Genomic DNA, 14,635 nt, shown 5'->3' on the forward strand with positions numbered 1-14,635 from the left:
CCCGGCTCGAGTCCATCCTATGTACAAGTCCTGATCCTGAACATATCCTTTGTTGCCTGATCACCATGTTCGTTGGTGATCACTAAGTGGATACTGGTGAGCGCTCACTTTGGTGATGATGATGATGATGTATTTAACGTCTGGTAACAAAAGCGCTCACTTTGGGTGATCACTGTGATCACCTTATCGTGTGCTCACTTTCCTTATCGTCACGTGACTTGTTCCATAGTTCTTCCGTTCCATGAGGAGTCACCTGAGTTCCCGGATTCTCTGCGTATATCAGGTAGATAGCCGCCGCAGGCTTGTGGGGCGGGCCCCCTGGCCTTGTTATGCATGTTGGGTTGTAACATTGAGATACTTTGTGGGTATCTGGCAGAATTTGATTGCACTAACAATATTTTTTTGAGCCAATCAAAAGGTCGAACAGCGACGCCGGTGTAAGGTCGACGCCGGTGTATCAATTTGCGACGCCGGTATATCAATTCCCTTTTATATACTAGGTAGAGAGGTGATATTGGCCTGCAACGATGATGTACGGCGGAACGCTATAACCTGACTGTTACGACCCAACATGAAGACCAGGGCGTGCCCCGCTGACGCCTAGCGGCTACGGCGCATCATATATGCAGGACGGGACGGAACATTGGGGAAACCCCAGGAACGGAAGAACTATGGTACAAGTCACGTGATGATAAGAGATATGATAAGGGATAAGGATATGTTGGATATGCGACATATCCAACCGAGTCAAGGATATGTTGGATATGCGACATATCCAACCGAGTCAAGGATATGTTGGATATTCGACATATCCAACCGAGTCAAGGATATGTTGGATATTCGGCATATCCAACATATCCAGACAAAGTGGACTGTACAGCACTGTTCAGTTAGGATCGGACTTGTATATAAGGATGGACTCGAGCTGGGCTCTAGGACAGACTTTCCATAGCTCTTCAGCAATTAACTTCGTATCAGGATTAACATCCGCTTTCAGCTACTACCTTGACAAGACTACGATTGATCACCGAAGCCTTACCTACCCTTACGATTGACAGACATAGCTTCCCTGAAGCTATCCCCGACTACGATTACTGTTACCAGTTCCGCAGCCTCAACTTCTGCAAACTACCCCTACGACTAGCTGGCCGTAACACTGACGAACTGATGGCCTGAATGATTATAACCTATTTACGATTGCTAGGCTGTATTATTTTTATATTTGAACGCCTTTCGGTACTCGTGACGACCATCCTGGATGCAATCTGGCCCATTATAAACCCAGTCTCGTCGAAGTTGTAGATATTGGAGTTTATAATACCATATTTCGCGATTATGTTCGCTATAAGCCGAAACTACGCGTTTATTGCGTCTGGATCCTCGTATTGGGCCCTCTTATAGTCGTACTTGCGAAAAAAGCGCGTCCGGAGCTGTGGTTATTGTTTAATGAAGTTTGAAGCCTAGCGCTTCCCAACTGGGGGCGCGTCGCGGTCGGCGAGCAATTGATTGGCTATTTCTTCTATACTACTGATCTGGGGAGGAAACGATCGGGAATCTAGGTCGAGGATATACTTAACTAGCTTCTCCTCTTCAAGCTCCATTAATTTGCGTGAGTTAGGTATAGTATCTTGTCGTGTAGGTGTCACGGTAGCAGGCAGGTTGTTTGGCAGGTGGATGCTGGGCAGGTGGATGCTGGGCAGGCGGATCAGACAATCTATTGCTACGGGCAGGCTCTATCCTAAGCAGGTACAGGCTCTGTTGACAAGACGTAGCTCAAGGAGCTACGTTTCTGGACATGCGCGACAGAATACAGGATGCAGAGTTTTATCCAGTCTCAGGCTTACGTTACCCGGCCACTGGATTACTCAACACTAACCTCAAGGTTGGGGTCTAGGACAGCGGGTCTGTGACATTACCGCCCTCTTTAGGACCGAACTCCTGCGAGGTCGCTGGCACGCTCAGGTGGGACCAGGCTTAAACGGGTACCGGCGGTGATAGTTGCGGACGACTTCTTGGGCGTTCTCTAGGTGGGAGGCGGGCACCTCTTCAGGGTCATCGTAACCAGTCCACTTGACAGTATACTTCAGACGGGGGCGGCCACGGCCACGGCGGTCCCAGCGAGAGTCAAGAACCTCCTCGACTTCCCACTCCTGTAGACCATCGATTTCGACAGGCGGGGGTGGTTCGTTCGTTTGTACGGGTAGCGGGTCGTCGGCGGCGGGGCGGAGCAGGCTAACATGAAAGACAGGGTGAATCCTCATGGGCTCGGGGAGGCGGAGGCGGTAGGCGTACGGGCTGATAACTTTATCGATCTTGAACGGACCGCAGTTCTTCTAGTCTAGTTTCTTAGTAGGGCGCAGAGTCTTGATATTCCGGGCGTCGAGCTAGACTTCTTAACCGACCTGGTATTTAGGGGCGGGACGGCGTTTCCGGTTTGCTTGTTCCTTATATCGCGAGCGGGCTATAAACATCTCGTTGCGTAAGTGGTCGTTAATCTCTTATATACGGGATATAAACTTCTTAATATCTTTAGCGGCGGGCTTATCGCGGGGCAGTACTAGTTCGAAACCTAAATGCGGGTAGAAGCCATAGTTAGCAAAGAACGGCGTAATAGTAGTCGTCTTAGAAGCGGTATTATTAGTAGAGAACTCGGTAAGCGGGAGCTAATCGGCCTAATTATCTTATAGGTATGCTACGTATAAGCGCAGGTATTGTTCCAGAGTGGCGTTCATCCTCTCGGTCTGGCCATCGGTCTTAGGGTGGTAAGCGGTAGAAAGCAGGGCAGAGACGGACAGGCGCTTAGTCAGGTATTTCCAGAAGTCCGATACGAACTGGGGGCCGCGGTCTGATATAACTGTGCTGGGTAAGCCGTGCAGTTTCCATACGTGCTTTACGAACAGGCGGGCGGTCTCTTCGGAGTCATAGGTTCCCTTATCCCATCGAGTGCCAATTGGCAACAGGTACATGCCCTTGAGGGGAACTGACCACTCAGGAGACAGCCAAGACTTCTTCTAGCCAACCAAAAAGCCTAGATTATGGATACTTCTGTTGTCTATATACTCTGACTATGAAAGAGGTACCAGCAATCATCCGAGTTACAAAGCGCTACTCCACACTGCAGGCACCCTGACCTCGTCTTTTTTCTGTGGGATCGTGAGTGTTGTTGAACAGGGCCTCGTACTGCGGCTTCATTGGTCCACTGTACCCACGATTCAACCAGCCTCAAAGGCACATACTGCTGAAAAAGCTCTAAAGGGGTAGTAGATAGACCCCGTACTGTTGCGGCGCGGTAGGGCACGTCGAGGGGGTTGAATTGGCCCGGTGTGCCCCTTTCTAGCGGAGGCGATTCGTGTGGGCGTACAATTGCGTTATCACACCTCTCGGGCCTACATTGAGCTGTACAGGCGCTATCAAGGTCTTCGGGAAGTACTGCGACGGTGATATGTGAAAGCGCTGACGAATTAGACGCATCAGAGTCGCTTGAGGACATCGCGACAGTTGCCCATCTGTAGAAATGTTAGTTGTGGTGGTGAACGCAGCTGGGAAAATATAGGGGTTGATGACGTACCGTCATGTATTCCCGCGGTGAGGGGGCAAAAGTGGGTCAAAACTGGGCATAATGTACCTGTTGCCAATTGGCACTCGATGGGATACGCCATGAAGTGGCGCATTTTAGATAGACGGTCGACCACGACCATAATCGCATCGTAACCGCGGCTCGAGGGCAGGTGGGTGATAAAGTCCACAGATATATCCTTCTAAGAGCGCTCAGGGACAGGCAGGGGCTTTAGCAAGCCTTGACGGGCCTGTCGATTCGGTTTAGCTCGACGGCACTGGTGGCAGTTGGCAATCCAACGTTTGGCATATCGCAACATCTGGGGCCAATAGTACTCTCGATCCAGGATTTCGTAAGTCTTGGCTATACCAGGGTGTCCAGCGATTGGGGAAGCATGGCAGTATCTCAGCAGCTCGGCCTTCAGTTCCGGCAGGTCGGGGATAAATAGTCGATTTCTATAGTATAGATATCCTCCGCGGTCTTCGCATTTAGTAAGGGTAAGTAGGGAGTATTGGGAAGCGCCTTTATTAAGGGCCTTTAGGACCAGGCGGGGCACGGGGTCTTCTTTATATCCTCGGGCGAACAAGCGGGATAGTTCTTCGTTCTACTGGGGTCTAGTAGCTTCTTGAGAGCGGGACGACTAAGTTATAAAACGGACGGTCTTTTTTGGTCGGGAACCTTAGGTCGGTGCGGGAGAATCGGGGGTTTCGAAGTTTTCTTTTTTTAATATAACTTGGCTTTGATGGTGAAGGCGTTCATCCCCCTCCTTAGGCAGGTCTTCTGACCTCCTGGTCAGCGCGTCTGGTTTAATACCTTATTTTCCCGGGCGGTATATGATCTTAAAGTTAAAACGGGACAGGAATTCAGCCCAACGGGCTTATCGGCGGTTCAGCAGCTTAGTTATCGTAAAGTATTCTAGGTTCTTATGGTCCGTAATAACTTTTACCAGGGACTTTATTCCCTTTAATTCCGGACGCTACTCCTCGAAACAGCGGATAATTGCTAGCAGTTCCTTATCGTAGATTTCGTAGTTACACTCGGTAATAGAATGTTTCTTCGAGAAGAAGGTAACGGGTCTTAAAACTCCGTCGTTTCCGTACTGGAATAGTACTCTTATAGATATATAGTCGGAGGCGTCGGTCTCTACTAGGACATCTTTTTCCTAGTCAAAGGAGGCTAATATAGGGGCTTGGGTGAATGTAGTCTTTAGGTCGTTGAATGCTCTCTTATAGGTCGAGTCGAAGGTAAATGGGACTCCTTTTCTTTGTTAGGCGGACGAGCGGGGAGATGATTTTCGAGAAATTCTTAATAAATCTCCGGTAGAAGTTCCCGAATCTAATAAACGCTTGGACGTTAGTTAGGCAGGTCGGTGTTTTCTAGTTGATAACGGTATCGACCTTCTTGGGGTCTATTCGGATACCGTTGGCTCCGACGATTAAGCCTAGGAAAGTTGTTTCTTGTATAAAGAATTCGCATTTTTCTAGCTTGGCGAATAGGCCGGCGCTCCTCAGGGCGAACAGTACTAAGCGGACGTGTTGTTCATGTTCTGATCGGGTGCGGCTGTATATTAGAATATTATCTAGGTAAGCAGTGTAGAAAATATCTAGGTATTCTCGCAACGTATCGTTGATAAACCTCTAGAACGTGGCTGGGGCCCCTGTAAGACCAAATAGCATCACTAGGGACTCGAACAGGCCGAAGCGGGTGCGGAAGGCTATAAGGTATTCCTCCCCTTTCTTAACTCTTAAATTGTTGAAGGCGGAAATAATATCGATCTTGGAGAAGTACTTCATTCCCTTCAAGTTGTTCAGGGACTCTTTTGTCAGCGGCAGCGGGTATCTGTCCTTAACGGTAATATTATTCAACGCGTAGTAGTCGATACAGAAGCGGAGGCCCCCTCCTGGTTTGGCCATAAATAGGACGGGTGAAGTAATAGGAGAAGTACTAAGGCATATGAACCCTTTCCTTAAGTTCTCAGTAAGCCATTCGCGTAGCGCGATTAGCTCCTCTCTAAATATGGCGTATAACGGCCCGAAGGGAGCTATTTTCCCTTCCTATAATTAGATATAATAGTCGTACGGTCGGTGCGGTAGTAGTTTTTCCGCTTCTTTTAGGGAGAAGACGTCTCCGAATTTACAGAATTCGGGAGGTAGGACTTCGGCGGGATTAGGTACGGGTTTATCGGTTATAGCGAGGTCGATTTATTTTAGGGTAATAGCAAATACGCGGCAGTTTTTTCGACAGATATAAGTAGCGCTAGCCCTCAACGAGACGGTAGCGATATTGTATTTTTCTAGGATCTCGGGACAGGGTAACTATAGGCGGGGGCGGGCAGATTTCGGGACATCCTATAAGTTATAATAATTGATAATAATATACGATTTTATATACCGCTGTACGAGGTCTTATAAATGTAATTAATAATATATTTTAAGCCGTAATTATATATAAAATATATCCATAGTTTATCTCACTAGTGTAAAGTCTAATAATTGTTGGTGGGGTGATTGTAAAATTCGATTTCTGCTTTGATGCATGAAAAAAGTGTTTTGGCGGAGTGCCTTTTGCAGTCTGCCGTAGTGTCGGGCTTCTTCTCGAACTCTGGAAGAACCTTCGATCGACCTCAATCAGTCGAGAACGGCCTGGCCACCCAATATAATCAATCGAGTCCGAGGACACACATTCGCACTAGCACCATGTCCAATTGTCCATAACCAGCGATAGCCCCGGCCAGTGTGTCCACCACGTGGGGAGATCAACACGGGATAATGGTACCAACGGGGAATCCGCCCGCTGATTTCTGCCCTGGAGAATCGTCGCTGATTGATATCTTTAGCAACAGATTACGCTTGCTGCCTCTAATTTCGCCAATTTTCCTTGGCAGCCCACCTTTCGCGCGGGATGCAGGCCGTTGATGACGAACCTGGTGCCCGCTGTTTCTTGTCCTTTGCCACTCCCCATGGGTTTTTCTCTCCTGTCATCGAACTTGGCCGGGGATACACCAGAATGGCAGTGCGCATCGTCGAACCCTCTCCTCTGCACGTCCAGCTTCCTTGAAGAAATCGGATGATCTCCAGTGCTGCGCTCGAATCTGCTGCAGCCTTACGATCTCCGTTGGGATCCGAACCGATGCGACCGCTCGTTTTTCGCACGGAAATGATCCATCACGCAAGACGCGACTCTTGCAATTGTCACCCGCTCAATTAATGCCGTCGCTACGATGAACGAGAAACCCACGACCGAACCACTATCCGCGAGCGATACGCCGCCGCACGGCCACGAAGAAGCTCCTGGCAAAGCGCAGTGGCTGGACGCTAGTTCGAGGCGCGATGCTCTATTGTGGTGCAAGAGCGTATTTCACGAGGTTGTCTTGGGTCGAAAAACATTGCCGCCTTCGAAGAATGGTCGCATAATCCCACTCCAATTGAACCAAGATGCGCCCCTGACCGACGAACGACGAGGCGGTCATCCCTTTGTTTCCAACACCATCCGAACTTCCCGATACACTGTTTATGACTTTATCCCGAAACAACTCTTCTTTCAGTTTTCCCGAATCGGCAATTTTTACTTCCTCTGCGTCGGCGTACCCCAGACCATCCCTGGCATCTCGACTACGGGAAACTTCACGACGATTTTGCCGCTGCTCTTCTTCGTTTTGGTCACTGTGGCAAAGGAGGGATATGACGATTTCAAGCGCCACCGGCTCGACAAGGTGGAGAATGCGGAAACGGCGCGTGTGCTCAAGCACTCGAAACATCGCAAGGCTAGCCCGCAGACCTGGCAGTCCAAGCTCCGAAGCGCTCTTCCGGGAAGCCGTCAAGTACCGGCCGCCGGTCAAGCAGTAAACGATGGACCCTGGACGACAACGAGATGGTGTGATATCGAGGTCGGCGACTTGATCAACTTACGAAGAGACGACCCAGTTCCTGCGGATACCGTCCTGCTCCATGCCGACGGCGAGAATGGCCTTGCTTACATCGAGACAATGGCCCTTGACGGCGAGACGAACCTCAAGAGCAAGCAAGTCTCGGCTGCACTGGAAGGATGCGATACGGTCGAGAAGATCCTGGCCTGCGATGCTGAGTTCGTAGTCGAGGATCCAAACCCTGATCTTTACAAATTTGACGGTCGAGTGACTGTCAACGGAAAGTCGCTGCCACTGACTTCAGCTGAGGTTATCTACAGAGGAAGTATCCTGAGAAATACGGTGTCTGCGATTGGCATAGTCATCAACACTGGCGAGGAGTGCAAGATTCGCATGAATGCCAATCAACACCCCAAGGCAAAGAAGCCCGCGTTAGAGACCGTGGCCAACAAGATTGTTCTTTCCCTCGCGCTCTATGTCATCATTCTTTCCGTCGGCTGCTCTATGGGATACGTCATGTGGCAGCGGTCGCAAGAACGGAGAACATGGTACCTGAAGGATGCCGAAGTCAAGTTCTACGAAATCATCATTGGATTCATCATCCAGTTCAACAACGTCATTCCATTGGCCCTGTACGTCAGTCTCGAGATCGTCAAAGTTGGACAGCTTCTCATGCTCAATTCCGATGTCGAGATGTATCATGCCGAGACGGATACGCCAGCTCGATGCAATACCAACACCATTCTCGAAAATTTGGGCCAAGTCGGCTATATCTTCACCGACAAAACTGGCACGCTAACGGAGAACGTAATGAAGTTTCGCAAATTGAGTATTGCTGGCACAGCTTGGCTGCATCAACCGGACGTCCAAGTTGCAGATGGCGACAGCGAAAACAACAGCTCAGTAGACTCTCTGTCTGAGGCTAAGGGGATCCCGCGCATATCAACGCAGCACATTCGAACCGACGCCATCGTTGACGACTATGTTCAATCTCCAAAGACCCTCGGCAGACCATCGATGGCTCGCTCACGAGCACCATCTACGCGAAGATCATCTTCTCAGTGGAGATCCACAGGGCGTCCGGACCACGTACAGCCTGATGTCACCACCAGCGATCTCCTAGAGTTCATCGCTTTGAGGCCTTACTCTCTGTTCTCGAGAAGAGCCAAAGACTACATCCTCGCAATGGCCCTCTGCCATACCTGCCTCCCGGAAATTCGCAACGGCGAGGTGGAATATCAGTCTTCTTCTCCAGACGAGCTAGCCATGGTTCGGGCGGCACAGGAACTCGGCTACACTGTTGTGTCGCGGACATCCTCGAACATCACCTTGCGGCAGAGCTCCGATGCCGCTGACGCAGCGAAGGATATGACATTCCAGATCTTAGATGTTATTGAATTCAGCAGCCACCGGAAGAGGATGTCCATTGTCGTGCGGTACCCCGATGGTCGTATCTGTATCATCTGTAAAGGCGCAGACTCGGTCATACTTCCAAGGCTCAAGATGGCTAGTATGGCGTTGCAAAAGGCACAGGATGTGAGGCAAAGTGCGGATCTTGAACGCGAACTTTTGCGAAAAAGTGAACAGCATGAACCGAGAATCAGCATTGGGGGTCGCGCTAGCATGTCTTTGCGAAGGAGCATAGGCATCGCACGCGGCACACCAGGCCCAAGTGTTCGGCCTCCCATGGATCGCAGCCAATCTTTCGAGACAAGCAAGTTGCGCAAGTCGGGCGATCTCTTGCGGCCTTCTATTAACATCCGCACAACATCATTCGAGGCCTCGCCCGGGTCTCCCACCCTTCCATACAGCACTCCCGAGAAATTTGCTTTCCTTGACGACCCTGCCATCGCCGATGACTCGACCATCTTTGCTAGATGTTTTAAGCATCTTGATGACTTTGCTACTGAAGGCCTCCGTACGCTGCTTTTCGCCCAAAAGTTTATTTCAGAACAGGACTACCTCACTTGGAAGAAGGCTTTCGACGCTGCATCTACCAGCTTGACCGATCGTCAAGACAAGATCGAGGCTGCAGCAGAAACGATCGAGCAGTCCTTCAACCTCGTTGGTGCTTCGGCGATTGAAGATAAGCTCCAACAGGGCGTCCCGGAAACCATCGACAAGTTGCGGAGGGCGAACATCAAAATCTGGATGTTGACAGGCGACAAGCGTGAAACGGCCATCAACATTGCTCATTCGACCCGCATCTGCCAGCCAGTGTCCGATCTCTACACCCTAGACGTTACTAAAGGAGACCTCCAGGGCCAGCTCGTGGCACTATCCGAAGACTTACACTCTGGCTGTGTTCATAGTGTTGTCGTTATCGATGGCCAGACCCTCGCGACGATCGAGAGGTCGGACGACTTGACAGCTCAGTTCTACTCAGTGGTCCCCTTTGTGGACTCTGTCATTTGCTGTCGGGCCTCTCCCGCGCAAAAGGCACTCATGGTCAAGACCGTTCGTTCCCAGCTCCGAAAGCTGAGAGGTCGCATGGGCCATGGTCTTACACTTGCCATCGGTGACGGCGCCAACGACTTAGCAATGATATCTGCTAGTCACGTTGGCGTTGGTATCTCTGGAAAGGAGGGACTACAAGCTGCTCGAGTGGCCGACTACGCTATTGCTCAATTCAAATATCTCCAACGACTGCTTCTCGTGCATGGACGATGGAATTACGTGCGCACAGCCAAGTTTATCCTGTGTACTTTCTGGAAGGAGATGTTCTTCTACCTCCCCACGGCCCTATACCAGCGCTACAACGGCTACACAGGTACTTCGTTGTACGAATCGGCCAGTTTAACCGTCTTCAACACGCTCTTCACCAGTCTGTGCGTCATCTGTCTGGGTATCTGGGAACAAGACCTCAGCGCCGACACCTTGCTTGCCGTTCCCGAGCTGTATGTGTACGGTCAGCGAAACATGGGTCTGAACCTAGCGAAGTATGCCGGTTGGATGCTGTCAGCAGCGATCCAAGGCGTGCTGGCATACTGGGGCGTCTGGGCCGGTTATGTCTGGTTCGCGCACTCGAGTGATCAAGGTCTTTACGCCGTCGGTAACCTAGCGTTTACCCTTGGCGTTGTCTGGATCAACTACAAGTGCTTGTAAGTGGAAGATGGATACCTCTGTGAAGACCACGGCTAACTGTGTCGCAGCATTCTCGAGACGCACCACAAGTCTGGTGTCGTAATGGGGTGCTTCCTCCTCACCTTCTCAGGATGGTGGGCTTGGCAAGGATTCTTGTCATCCATCTATGCCCGCGCCCCGTCAATCTACGCCGTACGCGACGGCTTCTCAAAGACCTTTGGTCGGGACTGGACGTGGTGGCTAACGCTGATTGTGATGGTTACCCTCTTCATCCTCATGGAGACTATCTTTCGCACACTGCAGCGCTCTCTTATCCTCGCAGGGTTGTGGAGGTGGCCCTGGGTGCGCAAGGAGGATGACGTTTGTGCGGACGAGTGGCGCTTGGAGCTTTGGCAGGAGCTTGAGAAGGATCCCGTTGTGAGGGAGAGGCTGAGGAGGTTGGCGAGTGATGAGGATGAAGATGAAGAGGTGGAGGATTGCGAGGAGGAGGATGTTGTTCGTGGTGAGTCTGAGAAGGCGGGTTGAGTCATTCCTTTGCGAGAGATACCCCTTCCGTTCTATACACTGCCTTAATCGCTCAAATATTCTTATCGTTGCGAAGCATTAATAGCCCAAATATTGTGACAGGCGCATGTTGCTTCCCCTGTTACCTCACGCAGTATCTGCGAAGGGCTGAGCCCGCGTATGCAGGCAACAGCGACGCGCAAATTGGACCATCCGTCCAACAGGTGGTCCTTGACGCACGGGAAAGGTACGTATTGGGGACCTTTATCAGTCAATCCTTGCCGTCGTCACAAACCTTTCCGTACGATTGCTCTCTGCAAACTCAACCGACATCACTTGTCTTATCCGTCGAAATCAGGCTGCGCATGCGATAGACCTCACGAGCCCGAAAGGGAAGATGACCACCTGCCAGTATGTATGTACGTGCTATCTTTGGCCAACGACTGACCTGTCTAGAGTCCGCACCCCGGCAAGAAACCCTGCAGCCTTGCTTACATGGTCGATGTGTTATTTGAAACACAGTTTGGCACACCTTCGGGAATAAAAGAAGGTATCACCGGACAGAACCCTTCTGTCAACCTTCAGCGGGCGGTCAATGGCATCAACGTTCAAAGACATCTTGATGGTTGTCGTAGGGTATATATGGCGTTAATTGCTGCCCGCAATAAACGGCGTCGTTTTTGCGACAGTTATGAGCCCAGGATTCTACCGGTAGCACAACCGTCTAAAGTGTAGCTTTGACGCGTACCCACATCTAAAGCCTCAGGTTCAATTCCCGCTCGGGTAGGCAGTTTTGCCGCCTAATCAGGTCTAAAAGAGCCCAAGTGCCACCCAACAAGCCCAGAGCGGCCACGGGTAAAAGCGTACAGACCCCTACCCTTCCACAGGGCTAGGATCTGAGGGGGTGTGTCGTAGGGTATATATGGCGTTAATTGCTGCCCGCAATTAACGGCGTCGTTTTTGCGACAATGGTTTTCTCCAAAGACCATATATGAACACATAGGTACTATTTCGTCGGTCCAAGTAACACGTCACCTTTCCGAGAGATATCATCGAACGTAGCAGATCGAATGCCGCCTCAGATTCCCCTTACTGCCCTCCAGACTGGCAATGACTTTTCCCGAGAGAGCTGGGACTGGGACAATGGCTTGGCCCAGCGACAGTATGATGGGTCAGGGTCCCACCGCGAAGGAGAACTCGCATCAACAGAAACTCCCGCTCAACTGCACGACGACAACGTCCGTCTTCTGCCGCCGACCAATCCGGGACCTCAACAAGGAGAGACACAAAGCGATGGCAAGATGCCACGTATACGTAAGCCGAGTAGATTCGGAGAGCTCCTCCAGTGGAGTTCCGATAATTGGGTATTCGAGATTTCGGCTTTAATCACCAGCGCAGTGTGCCTCACGGGCATCGTCACCACGCTTCTGCTACACGGTGATCGCCCTCTCCCGGAATGGCCCTTTGGAATCAAATCAACGCCCTGATATCGACGCTATCTACCATCTCGAGGTCGGCTCTGGCGGTAGGCGTTAGCGCTGCAGTCAGTCAACGTCAGTGGATTAGATTGAATCGAGGTGTTCATCCACTAGCCGACCTGGAGATGCATGATAGTGCGAGTCAAGGCCCTTGGGGGTCTATGTCTCTTCTTATCTCGTTGGGCTGGAGGTAAGTCCAGTTTTGGTTCCGTAATATGTAGAGATCAGGGCTGATGTTTCTCAAACTCCAGCGATATTGTGTCTCTCGGGGCCATGGTCACCATTCTAAGTCTCGCAATGGATCCCTTTGTCCAGCAGATTGCCACTTTCGAATCTGCTCCTGCGCCATTTGGCAATTCTAGCATCGTATCGCGAGTCATTTTTGAAGCGGGCATGAACAGCACAGACAACAGCGTGTTCTACCAAGGCTTCGTTCAGGCTCCGCAGAGCTTCAGCCCTCATATCTACCAGGGGCTCTACTTTGATGGCGACCTCAACGACAATTTCTTACGCAATTCTCTGCAGCTACATCCACGCTCCTCTGGGGGCAACGTCTCATACGGTGTCAGCGAGTCGCTCGCGGTCTGTTCCGCATGCGCTAACCTCACGGACAAGTTACGCGCCCCGGAGAGGTCAGCAAAGGACCCGGACCAGTGTTCAACAGACGAGGGTTGTTGTAAATGGGACCTCCCTAATGGCGCGAGCAGCGGATGGACCAGGTTTGGGGACCGGAGCACCAATGTCATGGGCCTTAATGCTACGACGAATCCCGTGGTCTTGAATACCACCGGTCAATTGAGGATTCTCTACGTGAATGCTATACTGCCCGGGTGGGAGATAACATCCCGCGACGATGATGATCAACCTATCGACGGAGTTGGCGTTGAGGGCTTGGCGCAAGAGTGTGCACTCTACTGGTGTGTGAACAAATACGAAAGCAGTTTGAGCGCCGGCATTTTCAACGAGACGATCATATTTTCCTTCTCAGCTGGCGATTTTGAGCCAGAGCCCTTCCATCGAGTCTTCGCTATCAGACCGCCGGGATCCAACTCTTCTTTCCATCGAGGAAACAGTCATGATTATGGTAACTATTCGACAGGCTGGATCAACGGCACGTTCCTGGTGAATGTTGACGCTAGCGGGCTCATCCGGAGACCTTTGGAAGAGCTCTTCTCTGGCTACGCCACCACGCTGAATTCTTACCAGGAATGGGCTCCCATATCGAGCAATCCGACGGTATTGCGTCTGTATATGACGGCGCGAAAACACGATCCGTCCCAGGTGCCGCGATTCGACATGAGTAACATCATGGAGGCCGTCGCGTTGGGCATGTCAACGGTTTTGCGTACGACGGATCCCACTCACGAAGGGAATGATGCACTCAAGAGCGTTGTGGGTACAGAAACGGCTATGCAGATTATTGTAAGGGTCCGCTGGGCTTGGATTGTGTTGCCCGTTATCCTTCAGCTGGCTGCGCATCTGTTTTTCTGGCAGACTATGATCACGTCTCGGAGCAGAAGATTGCATAGCTGGAAGTCTTCGGCGCTTGCTGTGTTCTTCTTCGGAGCTAGAAAGGAGAGAGAGGTCGCGCACTCTGAGGTGGAGAGGCTGATTGACATGGAAGCCATTGCGAAGGAGACAGTAATTGTGGTTGAAGGAAGGAAATCCAAGGGCATTTAAAGACACACAGTCCATTTTCACAGCCTCAATTCTAAAGTGGAGGTCACTTCATCGGTAAAGTCATGGTCTCTGATGCAGGTGCTATCGCCGAACCCGGCACTACCGGAACCTAACTATCCACATCGGATCCAAAGACCCCACATGGCGGAGCAACGGCCCGGGTGGGAGCTCAAAATCCCGTCACGATTGCCACAACCAATCATTTACGCCAAATTACGACAACCCAGGACTGGACTAGGTACCTAAGTCCCATTCCCATAAGCACTAAAACTTGCCATCTTCCCCCTGTAAGGGACTTCGGTATTCAACTTGATGCGAAGTTGCAAGCGCCACGAGGTACGGAGTACATAAGAAGCATCCTCCGCCGGCAAACTCGTTTCAATCGCTGGGCAGTCTTTGCACTGCTATTGAGTTGGTTATTAGACATCATGCTCGGCATTCTGGGACTCGATTATGGTTTCGTGCCTT

General features: G+C 51.0%; 2 protein-coding genes across 2 annotated transcripts; both read left to right on the forward strand.

The window, feature by feature from the left end:
• Window positions 1-6,776: 6,776 nt before the first annotated feature.
• BDP81DRAFT_452891 (phospholipid-translocating P-type ATPase) lies at window positions 6,777-11,553 on the forward strand (the record flags this gene model as incomplete). The annotated part of the gene is made up of 5 exons (XM_060592786.1): window positions 6,777-10,522; window positions 10,574-11,007; window positions 11,133-11,256; window positions 11,384-11,428; window positions 11,532-11,553. The coding sequence occupies 5 exons, from the start codon at window positions 6,777-6,779 to the stop codon at window positions 11,551-11,553; spliced, it is 4,371 nt and encodes a 1,456-aa protein (XP_060441421.1).
• A 432-nt stretch (window positions 11,554-11,985) lies between these two features.
• On the forward strand, window positions 11,986-14,221 carry BDP81DRAFT_355918 (uncharacterized protein). The gene is made up of 2 exons (XM_060586298.1): window positions 11,986-12,677; window positions 12,739-14,221. Exons 1-2 carry the CDS (start codon window positions 12,466-12,468, stop codon window positions 14,165-14,167), a joined length of 1,641 nt encoding a protein of 546 aa, XP_060441422.1. The 5' UTR covers window positions 11,986-12,465; the 3' UTR covers window positions 14,168-14,221.
• Window positions 14,222-14,635: the final 414 nt, after the last annotated feature.

The sequence above is a fragment of the Colletotrichum phormii genome (assembly GCF_030913505.1).
Source record: "Colletotrichum phormii strain CBS 102054 chromosome Unknown BDP81scaffold_20, whole genome shotgun sequence".
Taxonomy (NCBI): domain Eukaryota; kingdom Fungi; phylum Ascomycota; class Sordariomycetes; order Glomerellales; family Glomerellaceae; genus Colletotrichum; species Colletotrichum phormii.

Excerpts from the sequence above, each read along its gene's own strand:
- BDP81DRAFT_355918 (XM_060586298.1), top strand. The coding sequence starts at position 12,466 with ATGGCCCTTTGGAATCAAATCAACGCCCTGATATCGACGCTATCTACC. Across the intron at positions 12,678-12,738 it reads CTTATCTCGTTGGGCTGGAG|CGATATTGTGTCTCTCGGGG; the intron begins GTAAGTCCAGTT and ends CTCAAACTCCAG.